At 40.4% G+C, this 20,382-nt stretch overlaps 1 protein-coding gene across 25 annotated transcripts in view; it reads right to left on the reverse strand.

The window, feature by feature from the left end:
* RBFOX1 (RNA binding fox-1 homolog 1) overlaps window positions 1-20,382 on the reverse strand; it is a 1,988,870-nt gene that overhangs the window by 1,006,157 nt on the left and 962,331 nt on the right. For 5 of the 25 annotated variants that reach the window (XM_070566856.1, XM_070566867.1, XM_070566871.1 and 2 more), the window contains exon 1: window positions 10,920-11,096. The exons of 14 other annotated variants lie outside the window; for them this stretch is intronic. Coding sequence is in view for 6 of the 11 variants with exons in the window: in XM_008516628.2 (XP_008514850.1) it covers window positions 11,282-11,326 (45 nt within the window). In the remaining 5 variants the exon portion in view is untranslated. Of the gene's footprint in view, window positions 1-10,919; window positions 11,097-11,281; window positions 11,850-20,382 lie in introns of those variants that run through there. 6 more of the 25 variants (XM_070566842.1, XM_070566830.1, XM_008516628.2 and 3 more) reach the window with 5 other exon arrangements.

Raw genomic sequence — 20,382 nt, forward strand, 5'->3', positions numbered from 1 at the left:
TCTGAGTCTTGATCTAAAGTGGGCATAATAGTAGTATGTACATCATAAGGCTGTTGTGAGGACAAAGGAGTTAGCATACACAACAGGCGCAGAACACAGACTGGCATATGGTGATTGCTATAGAAATGCTGGCTATTCTCTTTATTTAGTACGTTTATGTAGAAATAAACATGAAGATGTGGGTAGGATTATATATTTTCCTTTTTATTGGTTCATGTGCAAGCGGCATCAACTCCAATAGGCACAACATATTAATGCTTTTCAATAATGCGCATGAATCAAAAATGGCCAAAACCCACTCCTGGGCATTTGTCCCAGAGAAGTGAAACTCATGTTCACACAGAAACCTGTACACCAATGTTCACAGCAGCTTTGTTTGTGACAGTCAAAAACAGCCCAGGTGTCCTTCAACAGGTGAATGTTTAAACTAACCGTGGCACACACCATATACCATGGAATATTACTAAGCAATGAAAAGGAACAAATGATTGATATAGGCAATCATTTAGGTAAAACTCTAGGGAATTATGATGAGCAAATAAGCCAATCCAAAAAGATTAAATACTGGCTGACTCGATTTATATAGCATTTTTGAAAAGACATAATTTCAGAAACAGAGGACAGATTAGTGGTCGACAGGAATTAGGGATGGGGTGGGTGGTGGTGAGGCGAGGTGAATGTGGTTATAAAGGGATCCTTATGACGGAAGAGTTCAGTATCTCATCTGTGGTGGTGGATTCACGAACCTACACATGTGATAGAGTTCTGTAGAACTAAATACACAGATACAAATAAGTGCCAGTCAATCTGGGGGAATCTGGATAAGATCCGTGGGTTGTAGTAATGTCAACGTCCTGGATGTGATGCAATGCTACGCTTTTGCAAAATATCACCAACGGGGGAAACTGGGTAAAGCATCAAGGCATCTCTCTGTATTATTCCTTATGACTGCAACTGAATCTACAATAACCTTGACAAAAGTTTTAATTAAAAACATTGCCAAAGACCAAACGAAGGTGAAGAAGGCAAGTTTTCAATACATTTAAACGTCCTCCCTGTATTTTCCAGCATTAAGGAGGCAGTGCTCGTTAAGAATCACCCTGAATCTCTGTAGGCACATTACACAACTATTTAATAAATACAAATATTATTTTTTCTATTGAGTGATGCATAAGTTATACAGGTTAGCTCTAAATTTTGTATACTCCATTGGTACGTTTAAAGGAATTGAGATCTGCCGAGTGGAGTGCACAGGTTTCTGAAGCAATCTGCACAGTGCCTGCCTTTCTCTGAAGTGTTTTATTATTCTGAGTCAGGTCTACTGGATCTCTCAAGGTATGAAGTTCAGTTCGAGATAAAAATATTTTATCTGCCTTTATAGCAAATTGAAAGGCTATATAAAGGGTTTTGTTATTGCAGTGTTTTCATAAATATATAGTAAACATCTTTCACAGTGGGAAATTCAGCACAAAATACAATTTTCATACACAGCCATTCGTGTGGCTTGCACAGGAAGATGAAATGACCCAGGGATGAATAAAAAAAAATAATAGTACACACTTTTAGCAGCCCACCGTCCCTGACAGACCCACGCAGCTGGAAGGATAAGGATCATGATTTTGCCGTACCTCCGATGAATGACAAGTGTCTTCGGCATCGGGGGAATTTCGTTACCCTCTGTGGCCAAAATATTACAGTTAACATTTAGCTTTATCATCTTTGGAAACTGCCCACGGCCAACCACCCCATTTCAGAGCACATATTGACCCCCAACCTTAGCCAAAACAGAATTTTAAATCAAGGGAATTTAAATCAAGGGAATGTTAGGTTCCTTCTCCTCCTTTTAAGTCCCTCTTAAGCACATTTTCAAAACAATTTGGGTTGTCCATGTCTAACATACAATATCTAGGTTGCTATCTGAGCTGATCTGTATCAGCTTGGGGGGGACAGGCTGATCGTAGGTTGTTTGAAAAATAGAAGCGCGTTTTTTTTTTTTTAACAAAGTATTTTTTATTACCAACGTAGCACATGTTTGTTGAAAATAACAACAAATAAACCTATAATATTTTTTAACAGCTCATTGAGGTATAACTGATACGTAATTTAAAAAACTGCAAGTTAATGTGTACAATTTGATGGGTTTGGACACATGCATCCACCCGTGATAGCATCATCATAACCAAGGTAATAAACACATCCATCACCTGCAAAAGTTGCCTTGTGTCCCTTGTGTGTGTGTGTGTGTACGTGTGCGTGTGTGTAAGAACACTTAACATGAGATCTACCCTCTAGCAAATTGTTAGGTGCACAATACCACTTTGTTCAGGATAGGTGCCATGTTGTCCGGCAGATCCCTAGAGCTTATTCATCTTGAATAATTTCAAAAGTCAAACTTCTGTCTGTCCCCTGCTCCCTTCCCAGTCACACGGCACGTGAAGCACAAAGGTGACCAGCCTTCACAGTCCCCTAGTGATGTTTTGCAATTTCGCCACATACATAAAAGGTTTACATGTGTACGTCTGTTTCCTAACAAAGTCTTCCCAACACATTTCAGAAGCGTGGACTCTTGCTCATTTATATCATCATAGACATCGCTTCCCTTCAATGTTGAGGCAACTCATCCCTTGGATGCTCCTTGGCATCCAAGGCCCTCTTGTTGGGCATTGATTTTATTCCGCTTTTTCTTCCCACTGTATTCTCAACCAACTTGCATCTTCGCAAACTTGAGCGATTACATAACACCTGGAGGTGGAAATGTTGGGTCCAAGGGTATATGCTTTTTTAAAATAAAAATTTCCAAATTGTTTTCCACCAAAGAATGTACCATTCCACACTCTCTCCAATAGCGTACAAAATGCCTATTTCAAGAAACATATTGTTTTCCAATGTGATTTGAAATGTTTATATATACAGACGAAACTGTATATATATGAAACTTTCACATATATACAAATATACGCATGCACACATATTCATATATATATACACAACATATTTTCATACACTTGCTGGTACGTACATTTACTTTTCAGAAAACTCTTTTCAGAATTATTCATGCATATATATATATGTATATTCATACATATATATTCATGTTCTTTGCCAATTTTTCTCCTGTGTCATTAGTCAGTCTATCTGTCTATCTATCCATCCATACAACCATCCACCCAACCATCCATCCATCCACATATCCTGCCAAGAGTGTAAGGAGGTGAGTCCTAATAAGAGGATCACAGGGACCTCCTAGGCTAACCAAATCTGATCCGTGTCAGATTAATTCTCACCAATCTTAGAACAAAGATCCCTATGGCTTTGAGTCAAAAAGAGGGGGCAAATGAGCTTTGAAGTCAAGAAGTTTCAAATTTGATTACCAATCCTTCTACTCACTAGCTTTTGGTAACCCTATAAAAATCATCTCAAGTCAGTCTTTCCCTGTAAAAAAAGCATTTGATAGGATCATCCACTTCGTAGGGCTGCTGGGAGTAGTCAACTGAATAATGTGTATCCAGAAGTTAGCACAACGTAAGGCTCATTGCAAACATTCAATAGACAGTATCGGTAATAATGGTAATTATGCATAATTCCATATATTGAGCAATTAGCTAGTGCATTACAACAAAACCTGGTTTCTTTTTCTATCAAGAGCAGAAATTGAAGTCTGAACCACTTATAACATTGATGTAACCTCTATATTTTTAGCTCCCTGGGCAAATTTTGTAATAGAGACTCAGCAGAAATCCATTTTCCCCTTGTTGGCTGCACTCTTTTTAACGGCACACAAAGTTTATCACTGGTTGTCTTTATTTTTAAAAGCAGATTCACATTAAATGTGGAAATATGTTAGAAACCAATTCCAAAGGATATGGAATTAAAATAGCTATTTTAAATCCAATTTCCTATTCTTTTTTCTTTTAGTCAATTAAGCAAGATACATATGTTTTAGCACTATAGACTAATAGACAACATTTACAGAACCTCATCGGATAGTCTTAGCTATGTGAGTTTATTCCCATTTATTTATCACTGAATGACAAATTCTGGTTTAATTTTAAACCATTTCCTGAACTAACATTTAGATGGAATAGGTATTCCACCAAAGCCAATTCAATGAACTGTATTAAAAAAGGAAATTTGACGATAAGGGATCCAACATCAGTCTTTTGACAGTTCTGAAATGGGATTCGCTCCTTGCTTTCTTTGTGTAAATGTGAGTTCATTGGGCCTGAAATATATGGGAAGAACTGTAATGGTTTCCACTTGCTGCTCAGTTTCTGGAATGTTCTGGGGTTGGGAGAGAGCAGCTCAAGAGCCTCTTGTCATGGCTTTGGCATTGTTGGACTGCCAAACCAAAGCTGTTCGACAGATGTGACCTCTCCTCCCTCATATGAAGAAATCTGTGCCTTGCCTCACATAAAATGCAGTTCATTCTTGTGGTTCTGTATTTCCGAGCTTTTTGTGGGGCAATGCATGGTGAGCTATGTGCCAGCACTTAAGTAATATAAAGTTTGGGTCGGAAGGCTCAGGAGGCTGCTGGCATAGAGCTGACATCCGTCAGTTCAGTGGTCCCCTCTGCCATGACCTCATCTTCCTCCAATACTTTGTATTCAAGATGCTTCCTTTAAAAATACAAACCCATACATGTCCTTGATAAGAAAATTTTTTAAATATAAATTCTTCCATCCATTTATCCATTCATTTAACTGAAATTTATTGAGGTTCTCGACTCCCATCTTGGTTTTCTGAATAAGCCATATATACATATTTAATTATAGACTGGCAGAATCTTTTCTTCTTTTAATGAAGAATAAGGGTGCCAAACCGACACTTCTATTTAAAAATCTACTTAAATCATTTTTCTCTTCATAGGTTTTACCACATGCTAGAAATTCAATGGAGAGTGAGATAGGCATGGCCATTCCTAAGGTCTCAATGAAGGAAGATAAATAGATTGGCTGTAGCCAGATCAAGTGGGCAATCGATGAGCCCACATCCACCATATCCCACCTGGTGTGGACCACACTGGACTACCCAGACAATTCTAAAAGTACCAGGAAACCAAAGAACTGTTTCCTGAAGAACTCTTAGGAGACCCAGTTGAATAATTTCTCTCTAGTTTTCCAATACCACAGTTGAGTAGGGAATAAAACAGAGATTATTCATCCTGTAAATTATGCCCTTCTGAATACCACTGTTTCCCTTTGGTGTTTTGTTGTTGGAGGTAGTCATATAAAGAACTCACAAGTCCTCCTGACCCTGGGTCAGTGAACACTTAGAAGTTTTTAAATCGTGAACAATGAACCTGTGGGCGTTATCATTCAGTCTCATTCAAAAATGGCGAAGTTAGTTTTCTTAATCAACCACCCCACAACGAAACTAAAAATGTCTTTTGTTTCAAAACTCAAGTGAAGATGTTGCCTAAACAGCTATGCCTCTGCACTTTTGGAAACTCAAATTATTCAAAAGCATGGCAAAGTGGTTTGGAGCACAGACTGTAGAGTGTAAATCCCACCTCTGCCACTTAGAGGCTGTGTGACCTTGGACAAATTACTTAACTTCTCTGGGCCTTCATTCTCCCATATGTAAAAAGTAAATAACAGTATCAATCCCCTACGCTTGTTTTAAGGATTAAATTAATTAACAGTTTAAAGCATTTACAATAGTGCTTGGCACATATGAAACACTATTTAAGTGTTTATTAAATAAATAAGCAAATACATCTATGTGCCAAACCTTTAACAATAAGGGGAAAATAATGGTGCTTGAATACTGAGGGGGAAGAAGGAAGGTTCTTAGAATTACTGCCGCGTGACTCCTTTGGTGACATTTTGTTTCTCTTCTATTGACATCAGTACCGTTGAAAGAAATTTCATCTCACAGCACTTGTCAAAGGTAATACTGAGTAAATGAGGGAAAAGTAGGTATTTAAATTACAATGACCCAAGTCATATTTATAAGGAAAGATGCTCAAATTAGGCAGCTATAAAATTTTAAAGTCAAATTGTAAGAAAATATGGACCTCCTGATTTTGCTTCATGATCCTATTCACAGTATCCAGTCGGAGATTTTAAAAGTTTAATAACTGAAATTCACATACATAATCCACTCTCTTGAAAAATCAGACCATGTATATATTAGCCCCTGGATCACCAATATCACCTACAGCAGGACTTCTCAACCTTGGTACTACGGGCATTATGGGCAGGATAATTCCTTGTTGTTTTGGTGGTGGGGGGGGGTTGTCCTGTGGACCCCAGGATGTTCAGCAGCATCTCTGGTCTCTACTCAATAGATGCCAGAAGCACCCCTTGCCCAAATATGGCAACCAAAAATGTCTTCAATATGTTGCCAAATGTCCGTGGAGGGTAAGAGGGTGAGAAAATTGCTCCTGGTTGAGAACCACTGGCCTGGGGCATCTGTGGAGTCCCTTCATTTTATGCATCTTTGTAAATTCAGATTTAAAATCTTCAGTGGTATCTTGGTATACTGGAGTCAGAAAAATCTGGAGTCTAATGACTTATTCTAATTAAAAAAAGTCTTGAAGTTTGCTTCCCTGTCTCTAAATGAGGCCTAGCAATACCCACCTTGCAGAGCTGTGGTAAGGACCAGAGAAAATATGGTGGAGCTCCCAGTACAACGCCTGATACACAGAGGCAGGGAGTGTCCGGGTAGAAATCGGCATTGCATTGTTATTCCTGTTACAGTTGATGTGTTATCACATCCTCCTCATCATCATTATAATAAAAATGGAAGGCTTCTATTTATACACGCAAATAACCATAACAGATACAATTGGTACTTTCACCTCATTAGCAAACAAGCAGCTGATAACCCCACAAGAAGAGATTTCAATTAAACAACGAGAAATATGTCAACAGTCTTGCAGCAAATGCAGATGCAGAATTATCAGGAAGAGAATAGAAAAGGCTGGTGGAGGCCTTCTCAAGATGTGGTCCGTAAGGGGTCCTCTTTCCAAAGCAAACATCGGGCATATGGGTCACGCTGACTCACTTGGTTGTTGCTGTTTTTCTGTATTGGTTTGAAAACGTGAGGGAAATGGTGCTTCCTGGTTGTCTATGCCTGCATGTATATGCTCTTTGCATGATCAAGGTATATCAAACCAGCCTAGGAAATTTAACCAACTAGCTAACTAGCCAAAAACTGCAGAGAATTCAATGTGGCTGGTTGTGACTACTAATTACTCTGTAAGGAAAGAGGCCCATTTTAAAAACAGTGAGCTTTGGCTAATTAGATAAACATGAAGCCAGAATCCCAGACTTCACTTCCACAGAAGTAGAGACAAAGTAATAACTCTGCTCACCATCGCATGAGGAAAAAAAAATCACTGCCATCCTTGGAACGTGGATACACTATTTCTGCTACAGTCAAATCATTTCTTGAAAAGTCTTCCCTGGCTCTCGTGACATTGGAACCAGCTGAAAAATTACTCACTGTCGATTCATGTTAGGGAACCAACAAATGTTCTTCTTGCTTTCCCTTTAAACTCAACAGAAATAATTTCATGAGAACTTGCAAATGCAAAATTGTGTTAAGAACATCCAATTGATCCTATTTACATTTGCTACATCAAAGTATTCAGACATCATAAGCAAGTGTGAAATGGGGGCCTTCTGATACCCTATAGGTTATGCAAACACCTAACCAGAAAGAACACTTTGAAATTTTTATGGAGCAGGAAAAATTGGAAGTGTATTAATCTAGGCAGTGAAATTGGGCTTTTTGTCATTTTTAATTGCTTGAATTCATAACCTAGTTTTGCTGAATCAAAAACGAGTTGCTATAGCTGACACAAGCTGTTTCAGCCTCTTGGGCAAACACGCACACACAAACCCCACAACTTTTCATATAAACTTTACACCTATGAATTAAAAAAAAACACTCCTGAAAACTGTTCGGGAAATTATAATTATTGAAGGATTAAATATAAAGCTTTCCAAGCCAAGCCCTGTGTGTTAAAAACTGACTTTTAAAGATTTGTTTATTTCTTTTAGTGCCGTGCAAGCAGAGGGGGCACAGCACAGATATCAAATCATCAGGACTGCTGTTTTGTTATATATGATTTAATTCAAATAAATTAAAATACACAATTAAAAATTCTTCATGCCCTCATTTGGTCTGTTTACCATTATTCATGCAAAAACTCAACTCTGCACGAAACTGAAGGAAAGCAAACAGAAGGACAAAGGCATACACCCATAAATGTGCCCAGGATCTAAGGGATTATCACATCCTGAAGTTTCCAGATCTCTAACAAAATAAAGTCTCAAGAGCAAAAAACTTGAAGGATCCACACTTTTCTTCCCTATTTATTTTTATGTTTGTTGGAAAATTAAGACAAGATGGCAATTGAAGGCTCATAAAAGGACTTCTGTTGTCATTCCGTTAGAATTACTTTCAAAGAACTCACTCCAACCCTCTCTGTGATAACTTTGAGACTAACACACATGAAATGAAAAAACACCTAAAAATTAAACATAAATAAAAGTTGAATTAATAATAAAGTTTTACTATTATTTCATAAGTGTCCTGCCTCTTTTAGATCACGTTCCACTTGACTGGTTCCACAACTTTGCTCAAAACCTAAGATAAAAATTATGAATATAGATGGAAAACAAGACTGTAATTATCTTTCACTGGACATTGTAATAGTTATTCAGCCTGAGACTAACTCAGTCAACCACATTCTCTGTATCAAACAGAAAACTATAAGGAATACGTACTCTGATTCCCATATGATATTCTCAAAGTACAACTATATATTCTCAAAATCTCACAGCTACAATTTAGAGGAAGGCAATTGTTGCAAAAAGTCCTTTACCCGAAATCTACTTCAACTTTTGTGTCATATTGGTAGGGAGAGAAAAAAACAATCTGAAAAAAGAAAGAAACTATTTTTGTGATACTTAAGCTAACCTGTAAGTCAAGGCTGATGGTTATTTCTACCAAATCCATGTAAATACAGATTAAAATGAATCTAGATTCTAAAATTAAGACAAGTAATAAGGAACACAAACAGACGTAAAAATATGCTTAGCCCAATAAAGTTACAACAGGCAAAGTGCACGGTTGTAAAAATCCATCACTGGGCAATAACAGAGAAAAGATTCAGCTCTTTTCACATAGTAAAGGGATTCTCCAAGAGTCTATCTGCCTGGTTAAAATGAAATGACAAGAAAAGTTTGAATATTCACTTTTTAAATGAGATCAGTGTACAGTGAATTGCCTGATATTAATTAATTCTGGTACACGAGCAGAGAATACCAAAAAGGAAAAAGAAAACCAGATTCTGATTATCCTTCAGGTGCAAAACATTTGTCCAAATGAAAATGTAGCAGCAGGAGGTATTTGAAAAGGTTTCTGTGTTCGGTGCAAGAATACAGAAAGGCTGATGGGAAGAAATACAGGTGGATGGGGACAGGGGTGGGAGGAAAGAAAGAAAGGAAAAAGGAGGGAAGGAAGGAAAGAAGTTAGTTAAAAAGGAAGAGAAAAGGAAGACAAGAGGGAGGAAGAGGAAACCTCCCTCCCACTCTTCAGAGAAGCAATTTTCTCTTTCTGACCTGTGAGTATTCCCATACAGAGGAAGGCTCGGTGTGTGGGAAGTATGAGTAGGCAGATAAGAGTTGAAGAATCCTGCTTCTTATGGGAAAATCCTGAATGCTGCCCACATTCCCTAGGAACGCCAGTGGTAAACAGCTCTCAGTGATTGACTTTAGTTTGCCTACTTGAAGAACAACCCCTTGAAACTTAATCACAGCAAACCACAAAGGCAAGTTATTCCATTTCACAAACACGTTTATACTCGTGCCCTTTGGATTTCTGAAGATACACTGGGATCAAAAATAGGGAACACGGTTGAGAAAGATTTTATAGTCTTAAGCCAAACAATTTAGCACTCAGCTACCCAAATAAAGAGGATTACACAATCATTTTTTGACTGCCTCTGCTATAAACCGCATTCATCTCTGTGTGACCAAAATTAAAACCATATAAACAATGAGTAAATTATGAGCTATCTAAAGATACTCAGAGAGTGACTCTTTTAGCAAGTAATCTCATGAACGCTTTACTCAGATGATTTTGCCAACCAAACTTTTGGATTCAGAATTCCCCTTGGGCCTCTCTTAAGTAGGGGCAGAGCTCTTTTGTCAACAGAAACAAATAAAACCATCCATTTCAGTGTAATCTGAAAATAATGGCTAGAGGAATAGGCTGAGACTGAGTCTTCCAGGTGATCCTTCTAGGCTGATAAATGTCGTGTTCAACACTTTGCATATTTTTTTAAATGCTTGACAGTTAATTCCATCCCTTTGGAAGGCAAACCACATTTCCCCCATTTGATCTCTCAAGAAGGGCAACTCTTGTTTCATTTAACAGAATGGTCCAGAGCCTATCTGTCAAGTCAGAGCGTTTTCAACATTGTCAGTTTAATCTCTCTTCCCTGGGCAACAGGAAAAGCAGAGGAGACAGGACATCAGCGCAACTAGCACGGTAGACATGTTTACACAAACATGCAATCCATATTCCCACACACGCACACACATGCCCCATCGCAACGTGAGCGTGCCAACTTTCCAAACGTACGACCCATCTGGCCAGTCATTTCTTAAACCTTCATTTAAAGAATCGCGCAGCTCTTGCAAAATCCCTGTCAGCCTACTGGGACTTTTACGCCGTTTCTGATAAACGCTTATTCATCTCTGGAAATAAAGTTAAAAGGAGCCAATGAGCATGGACAGTGAAGTTCCCCACTAACTTCTAGTCAGTAAAGAAAATCAATTCATCTCTGGGCTCCCCAGTCACTCCAAATGCCCCTCGCCCTCTTCAGGCGTTCTGCGCCCCTGGGCGCGCCCCGGGCGAGCCCTGAGCCCAGCCTCCAGGTCCCCGGGGCTGGCCTTACGTACCGTGTCTCATTCACGCGCTGCAAACGCAGCCGCAGCCTTCCATGCCGGCTTTGCTTTTCCCGGATTTCATCCGCCGCCAAGTCCCTATTCTAATCAGCAGCCCCGGAGGCGCACACGCCGCCACCCTCTCTGCGCGAACGTTGGACAGCGGCTGACGGCGGCTCTTCTGCCACAGGCAGCCAAAAATGTCAATTTGCACACTCCTCCCCCCTGTCGCCCGCCCCCGGTCCCCGTCCCTCTTCCACCCCCTCCCGCGAGTCAGTGGGCTTCAGGAAGCCTCTGCAGAAGCTGTCTTCTCTCCATCCCTCGCTCTCCCTCTGTCTCTCCCTGACAGCGTTTAGAGCCTTCTTCTCCCGCCTTACCTGAAGGGCATCTCCCACGACTGCAATTAGCTGCCAAGATTTCATTGTCGGCTGCAAAGTGCCTCCTGTTTCCTCCCTGGGAGAACACGGGAGAAGTCCGAGGCAACAGCAAACGGCACCCACGTGCTAGCAATGTAAATGACTCCAGTCATCTGTCGTGCGCGCCGTGCCTGCGCTCGCCCTGGCTGCCTGGCAGCCTGACACCGCCGCGAGCAGGTGCAGAACGCGCCAAGAGAGCGAGCGAGCAGCCCGAGCAAGGAGGCAATCAACAGAGAGCCGCACACAAAGGGAGGCCACCAAGGAGCCTGGGGACGCTGTCGCGCCCGAGTCCAGCTTCCCCGGCGGCCTCGGCCTCCGCGCCAAAAACGCTTGCCAAATTGGACGCCCAATGTTTTTGCAAAGTCTTGCAACCGGGGGAAGGCGGTGGATGCCGAGGCTGTGTGGGTCCCGCCTCCACGCTTGCCGAAACACTTGCAAAGCACGGAGCTGGCGGCGGTGTCTCGCCGCTCTCCCTCCCTCTCTCTCCTGCACGTGTCCCTTCCCTTGTTCTTTCAAGCATTAAATATGTACCACATGACAGAATAGGGCACCTTGCACGGTCCTCCGAGTCCACACTTGACAACCAATTTTAAGTCACGAGCAGTGAAATGTCTAAAGGCAGGATATAAGCACTTCCAATTACTTACACTACTCCTGCATTATTCAAAATGTCCACGGGACAGTATTTATGACTTCCAATATGCTACTTCACATACAAACACTAGTAAAAGATGGAAAACCCCATCGCTCCCTTCCCCCAATGCTGCTGATGCGCTTTCCCGAGCGTTCCTCCGAGGGGAGCTTGTACACTTTCTAGTACTTAAAGCTTTGTGATCCCACATCTTCTTACACATTATGTAGTAACGGAGAATGCTGGAAAGTTTGCACCCACTTTGAGGAGGAAAATATCTACCGTGCCTTGCGGAACTTCAGAAATCACCTTTGAAAATGTGTTTGTCTTGAATAATAATGGCCTCAAAGTAAATTTCCCATTTTTTTCCAAAAGTATCCGCAGAGATGTATGACTTTTTTTTGTTTTCTTTTTTTGGTTAAATGGAATGAGTTACCCAAGGTTCTCGCTTTTCCCAGTTATTCCCAGCCTAAGCGTTGCTTTGGTTAAAGACCGAACACTCAGTTGTCTGGGGAAGTGAGTCTTTTGAATGTAGAAAGATTAGTTTTTTCCTTTTACTCCCAGTCTGAACTGCAAGCTACACGCACTAAGATGGGCTTGCTTCTTCAAGCACTTAATAGTCAAATGGGAGGGATCTAAACATGGAGGAAAACTTCCTATACAAATATACTATATTTGATTAATGGTGAAATATTCCTTAGTTTCTCCTGTCATCTTCTTGGATACTTTTAGTTAAAAGCCCTGTGCATGGCTGATTAGGATTTTATATATCGGTAAGCAAATTTTAAAATGCTAATAAATCTTTCAAATATTTATTTTCACATTTATTACAGCTCCACATCTAGAGGCAATATTTCTAGGTTTTTTTGGAGCATGCCAAGTCCTTACATAACCATCATCCATCTCTGTCATACTAGCAACAAAATGAGGAGAGGTTTTTTTTTTTTCCTTCTATGCGTTAAGGGTGTTTTTAATATTGCATTAATATAGTGTTTAACTTGCTGCTTGCGGAGTTAAGAAAAGCTTATGTGTGTTTTCTCTGCCTGCCTTTCTTGGGGGTAGGGGCACTTAGAGGATGCTAAGATAACACAAGGTGAAACTTTCTTTCACAGCGACGATGCAGTTCAGGATACACTACCGTCCCTCATTAGTTTAAGAGTCAAGGTCTAATGTGAGCACACATCATCCTCTGGACATGTTTTTCAAAGGCATCGGACAAAATGGTAAAAGGTTCCTAGACCTTTGCTTAACAAGAACCTTGTATAATTATAGAGATACACAAATAAAAAGTATTATTATCACAGCAGAAACTGGCATTCTCAGTGCAATAATTTGATTCATAAAGCAGTTCACAAAAGCAAGGTTATTGAAGTTAAGGATGGTGGGGGTGGTGAGTGGAGAGATAGCAAACCCTAATTACAACCCCATTGTCCTCGTGTTCCCTGGCACATATGGCCATTTAATCACGGAGTGTGACAACCTTGGCAGATGTTGCCAAACCTGGTTATTGATATAAATTGCTATTCTCATGTGTAAGTGCCCCAGCAAAGAGTTAAAACAATGTCTGTACTCACCCAAAGGGACATAAAGGTCCACACTAACATCTGTGGCGACAAGACAAAATGATACAGAACTAAGGTGGTTGCCTCATTCCCTCTGCATAAGGAAACAGCAGTGGCTGGAAACACCCAAACCAAGAATAAGAGAAAGTCTCCCTGTGGGAATGTAAATTGGTATTGTCACTCCAGAAACCGATTTACTGGTTTCTATTAAAATGGAAAATGTGCACAGCCTATGACCAAACAGTTCTACTTCTAATGTTTATGCCAACAAAACATATGCATAAGCTGTGTTCATGGGCATAATTGCACCACTGCTTGTAACAGGAATAAAATCCAAGAAATTAAATATCCATTGGCATAAAAAACACAATATATCGTATGTTGGAATACTACGTAGGTGTGAAAAGAATTGACTAAAGCTATATGTGAATAATCTATAGCTATACTGAACATATATATAAATACACACACACAGACACACACATATATGGCTTGTTTTGACTATAAAGAGAATGTGTATGCCATTTTTAAAGTGTGTGTGTGGGGGGGGGGGGGTCTATACACATATATATATATAGATTCACATACCTGGAAGAAATCAGTCAAAATGGGTAGTTCCTGGTGGTGGAAATATGAGTGCTTATTATTTTCTTCTTTGTTATTTGAGGTATTTGTCAATTTCCCAAATAGATGTATATATAAGAAAATGGTGGACACCCCTGACCATGTGAACGGTGACAACTTTCATTGTGCCAATGGCATTTTTCTCACTCAGGAACTGCCTTCTCTCTTCAAATGTTGAATGATAAGACCTTCAAAAAAAACATCAAGGTTTGGCTTACACTCACCAAACATTTCTGGAAAATTCCAACATCTAATTGCTTCTTCATAGGAAAAATAAATTGCTAAGCCTCAATGCACTAAAGATTTTTATAAAAATCAATCTTATCCTTGAAGTAAAATGCGACATAGATTATCCTTTCTGCTAGAAGTTATGGTAATGACCTACTGAGATCTGCCTCACAATATAGTCATATTGCTTCCTTACCCATTTGAAAATATTTCCCATAGAAAGCACAAAGCAGGTTCCATCTGAAAAAAATAAAATTACATAGCAACCACATTGGTGCTTTATAGGATTAGAACAGTGGGACCTAATGATTTTCTTCGTCCTGACATCTAATAATCCAGTTGCATCAGGAAAGGTGAGCTTAATGAAGCATATTCAGATGGGAGAGCATACGATTTATGGCGGACTTGTTGTGGTTATATTCCTAAATGGATCCCATTAGCTCAACATTGGTTGCTGGTAAATGACCACATTTCCTAATAGACAAATGCATGAATCACCTGGGCACAGTTTAGAAGTGTGCTCTACAGAATGGTTCACCTTACAACTTCACTAGGACCAGGTGAATGACTCTCTTTAATGAAGCTTAGCAGACTTTCTTGGAGCAGACTTTTACCACAATTATTGCAAAGGAGCATCCATTCGACCTCCTCATAATTCAGCATGTACGCAAAACCTATCAAGCACACCAGTGAGAAGGATTTTTTTAATAGTATTACAACAAACATGTATTGCTTTCAACACTTCTTATAATTATAAAACCAATGTGTGTTTATCATGGAAATTTTAGGAAATTTGGGGGAGCATAGGAAAAAAAGTTACTCATTATTTTACCACCCAAAGATAGCCGCATATAATGTTTTATTGCAAATCTGTTCACTTTAGACATTTTTCATTGCATATATAACTAAAAAATCATATTCACACAACAGACATTTTATCCTATAAAATGCCTTATAATATTTTGCACTTTGCAGTATGTCATGAAGATTTTCTGCTATAATAAAAAAACCCATCAACTTTGGTATAAGGATGCACAATTTTTTTTCACTTTGTGTTAAATAACACTGAAATGAACATCCTTGTCCATAATGTCAGGAGCTTGTCTCTGTTCATTATCTCAGGGTAAATATCTAGAAGTTAAACTGATGAGTCAAAAAGCAGGCATCATCTTTAGGAATTTAGACATAAGGAACCAGAATACTGGAAAGCTGTACTAATCTTTATTCCCAGTAGTGATATAAAAAAGAACCCATCTCACCCGGGGAACAATTTTGGGCCAACTATTTCATCTTTCGATAACCATCTTCCTGGCTCGGTTCCTTCTTCCGTCCACCTGCCCCAATTGGGCCACCACCCCACTGCATGCTAAAATAGTAGAAAAGAGCTCAAACACAGAAGACAAAGGCGGTAATGGGGAGCAATTTAAATCTAAGCTTATTTAACCTAAGTGGCTGGTGGCTGCCCATTTTGTCTTAATTGCCTTTTAAACTAAAATCAATGTTAAATTACCTGAACAACAGCTTCTGCACAACTGCAAACTGGAAATTCTTTAAGTGCCTCCTCAAAAGCCTTTGGCTCTTGTTTGGCCGATTGACAGGAAAAGAGTCTCTTTCTTCTTCACTGCTCTCCAGCTTTGGACTAGGGGATATGATTCCAGGGTGGACGCTCCTGACCATAGGCACCATGTCTGCTCTGGGATGAGTTGCTCTTTGACATGAAGCCTTCAAAATGAAATCTGGATAATACAAGTTGGGTAACAGTCCTTCCTTCCCTCCATCCCTCTTTTCTTCCTTCCTTCCTCCCTCCCTCCCTCATTTCCTTCCTTCCGTCCTTCCTTCCATCCCCCTTTTCTTTTCTTCCTTCCTCTCTTCTTTCCTTCCTTCTTTCCTTCCTTCCTCCCTCCCTTCCTTCCTTCCCACCCATCAACAATGAGAGACTGAACACACAAATGGAAAACAATCAGACTTTATATAAAAATAGAACTCTGACCCAGGATCTGCAGTAACCAGCCTGGTCTCCACAAATCAGACTTGTAGCAAGTCAGACCACTTCTAACTTCTGTCTCTAGCAATCAGGTCAGGAAGCCAAACAAAAACCCCTATAACAATTGGCTCAAAACCAGCCATGACTTGATTAGTAGCTTCTCTTAATTTTTCTCCCAACTTCCAACTTAGGACAAACCAGAGAAAGCTGAATATGCGCCTCTGACCAGTCACATAGACGGTCCTGCTTCTACCTAATCTACATGCAGCTCCCCCTAGGCCAAAAGCATCCAAGCAGGACACACTTTCATTTTCCCTTTTTTCTCCCATAAAGCTTTCCCATAAAGCTTCTGCCCGACTTTGAACCTCTGTCAAAACACAAGTGATGTTGTGTGCTGACGCCCTTGCTATAGCAAACTCTGAAACAGCCTTTGCTTCTTCTCATTTGCTTGGTCTTTTCTTATTTCCACAACAACTCTTTGTTTTCAATACTAAGTTTCATAAGCAAGATACACAAAACCCTAGCCCTCATGGAGCTTATGTTCTAGTGGGGAAGACAAACAACACACAAGATAATGGCAGATTTTAGTAACTGTTATGAGGGAAATACACCTTGCAATGAGATGGGGGGATAAATGAGGATAGGCACCATAGATAAGATCCTTGGGTTGCTAGGCTTTATTGTTACATGGCTCAGCTTCCTTCTTTTGTTTCATTCAAATACTGGTGGAGCACATGCCGTCTGATTTGCACCGTCAAGCTACAGAAAGAAGACAGACGTGGAAAGAGCCTCGGAGGGTAATGTATGTTCACTAAATAACCAGAACACGAAGCAGACAGGTAGGTGGGACCAGAAATAAGATTCAGGTTAAGAGCTGTGAGAGCTAAGAGGCGGGAGGGAAAATTTACTTCCAGATACTATGAGGTATCTGGGGTCCCTGGAGCAGAAGAGTGGGTGGATAGTGACATAGTTTAGGACATGCTGCTCCAAAATATGGCCCCTTGGCATATGGAATATTTTAAGCTGAAAAAATTTGAGAAATGGCAGGTGCAAGAAGAACTCTGTGACCTCCCCGGTCTCCTTAAAGCAGATCAAAGAGCTCACGTGCGAGGTGCCCTCCCTAATCACGGAGGAAAGGAGTATCATTTTTCCAAAGACAGAGGGACGCCCAGAGGAATCCAAATGAACAGGCCTTGCTAAGGTTCCCCAGATTTCCTACCCTTAGCTCAGGTCCCTTTGTCCCATCACGTTTTTCTATGACATTCCGCTCTTTATCATACCTACTACAAAAATGCTCAGGCTTCACTGCTTCTTTGGGTCTTCATCTCTTTACAAAGGCTCCTGTGTCAAGTAAAGCTTATATTAAATAAATTTGTATGCTTTTTTCTTGATAATCAGCCTCTTTTGTCAGCCCAATTTATAGGGCTCCAGTGGGAGAACCTAAGATGGGTGGAGGAAAAGATTCTTTTCCTCCCCTACAATGGGACGAGGTACATAGATTATTACTGGTATTTCTGAACGTTACGCCAGCCTAGACATTATAAAGATGAAAGAGGTTTGCTTGGAGAAGCCTCTAAATGGTCATGCTATCTTCTTTAGAGTGATGTTCCCTTCAATTGCCTAAATAGTAAACTGGATAAACAGTTTGGAAGATATAAAGTCATAAAAGTGATCACTCTTTTCCCCAAATTCCCTCACTCCCTAGGTCTTAGCAGTATGTCACCCCACGAAAGAAACAAGGAGATACAACAGGACTTCTAGTTCCAATGACTTGATTTGATCTGGGCCCAGGACAGAATGGAGGTAGAAATCTCATATGCTTGACAGTGTCCTTCACTGAAGGGTTTAGGATATGGGAAGGCTGCTGATGCTATGGGTATGTGTCAGTCAACATCTCCACGCCAATCACTGCTCCCCGACACCTGCAGGGTTTCTTAAAGAAACTGCCTCTCTCACCGCCCCACCTCAACCAGTCACCTTTCCAGGGGCCAGGGTCAGATACAAACCCCTTTCTGGCCAAATTGGAGCGTCTCTTAGAGACACTTTTGGAATTGGGAAAGATGGAGTGGTGAGCTTTGACAGTTGGACTTGGAACATCAGGTAGATTTCATGGTAGGGTCTGATGAGTAGCCGAGAGATGCAGTTCACAGAGAAATAAATAAGTAGACAGAGGTGACCTCTTGAAAGAACAGAGAGGAAGGAGGGGGAGACAGATAAGCAGAAACAAGAGTCTGTTTGGCCCCAGAGAAATAAAGAAATGGCAAGAGTTGATTTCTTGGCCACTGAAAGCTTTCTTGCCTAGTTCTTCATTCCTTCTCTTCCCTATGTGCTTCTGATGCAAGCCAACTTCCCACAAAGTCCCAGCCACATTCTCCACCCTGCTTGAATCTCTAGACTCAGTTGGGATTGCACAGGACATGGCCAGCCTATAAAGAAGCCCCAAGATCCCTCTGCTTTGCAGAAAAGCAAAATATCCCAATACTAAGATGAATAAACCTCTTCCCTGTGTCTCATGATCTTTCATGAAGCAGAGATGGTGGGCCAGCCTGTCAGAAATGGTTTAAACACTGAGCACTAAAATAAATGCAAATTCTCTGACACTAGAGGTTTTGTCAGGTTCTTTTTTTTTTTTTTTTCCAATTGTGAGCATAAAGATGTCTTCCTATTTAAGAATGTCACTAAAAACACAATTGATTGATTCATTCTTTTAACATTATGTACATGAATGCTCACTGCATTCTATATGAGAATTCCAGAACCCCTGTCAGGACCGGAGATCCAAAGTTGAATAAGTCTATTGACAGAGGTAAATACAAACAAGTATTCCAATATGAAATAGTCTTATAATTACAGGAATAATTGACATAAAGTGTGCTATGCAACTGCTTGGTAAAGGAGGCTTCCTGCTCTGCCTAAGGGCAGAAGGCAGATTTCAGAGAATTCACAGAGATGGTGATGCTTGAGTTGGGTTTTAAAGGATGCACAGGAGTTTGTTCAACATAGTCAGAGGAGACAGGCATTCTAACCCGAGGAAACCACTTATGCAAAGGAACAGAGGTGTGGCTGTGTGAGCTGATGGACAGAGTATATGTACGAAGACCAGGCAGGGGAAGCGGCCCTGAATAAAGAACCCTGTATGTCATGCTAAGGAGTTTAGACTCCATTTCTCTACAAAGAAAGTGGAACAGTCAGTGTTAGAAATGTGGGAATGAACCCTTGGAAGCAAGGACATCCACTAGGAGACCCTTGTTATTATTTCGGGCCTAAAGATGATGAAGATTTGCACAAATACATGGCAGTAAAGATATAATGGAAAAGAAGGAGTGGATAAATATTTTATAAATAGAATTGACAGGATTCATTGAATGACTGACTGGAAGACACACATGGGTGAGGATGGTTCAAAAAAAAAACAAAAAGTCAAGGTCAACTCCTAGATCTGTGTTACAAGTTATTGATCTGTGACACCAATGGCCAAGTTCAGGAGCATCAGATAAAGACTTGGAAAAGACAAGAGGCTCATTTTGGCGATGGTGAGTTGGGTATAGCTGTGGAATCTCTGGATGGAGCTATCCAAGAGGTCTGGGACTCTGGGGGGCAGAAGACCATCTGGATTTCATGAGCATAAAGAGATGAAGCCATGGGCATAGACTAGGTGATCTTGGAAGAAGAGGTAGGCTCTGATGTTAGATATTATTAATGTCCAAGGCAACCCAGTAGGATGCAGTTGCTAATCAAGTCCTAAAATACATTTGAATAATTACACGGAAGACAGACTTTGCCATATCTATTCTTTCATATAACAGTATAGTCACACATTTAATATCCATGACTAGCAGTAACACGAACTGAGGTGGTCAAATCCAAGAACTAACAAACTGTTACTGTAACCATGTGGATCAAAGCTTACTTTTCTAACATACTCACTCTCCATCTATGGAGGAAGCACATAATGGGACATGCTCTCTCTAGCAAACAGCCAGCCCTACCTGGATGCAGGAATTTCAGCTAGAAACAATATCTAACCAGGTTT

This window comes from Equus przewalskii, chromosome 12 (genome assembly GCF_037783145.1).
Source record: "Equus przewalskii isolate Varuska chromosome 12, EquPr2, whole genome shotgun sequence".
Taxonomy (NCBI): Eukaryota; Metazoa; Chordata; class Mammalia; order Perissodactyla; family Equidae; genus Equus; species Equus przewalskii.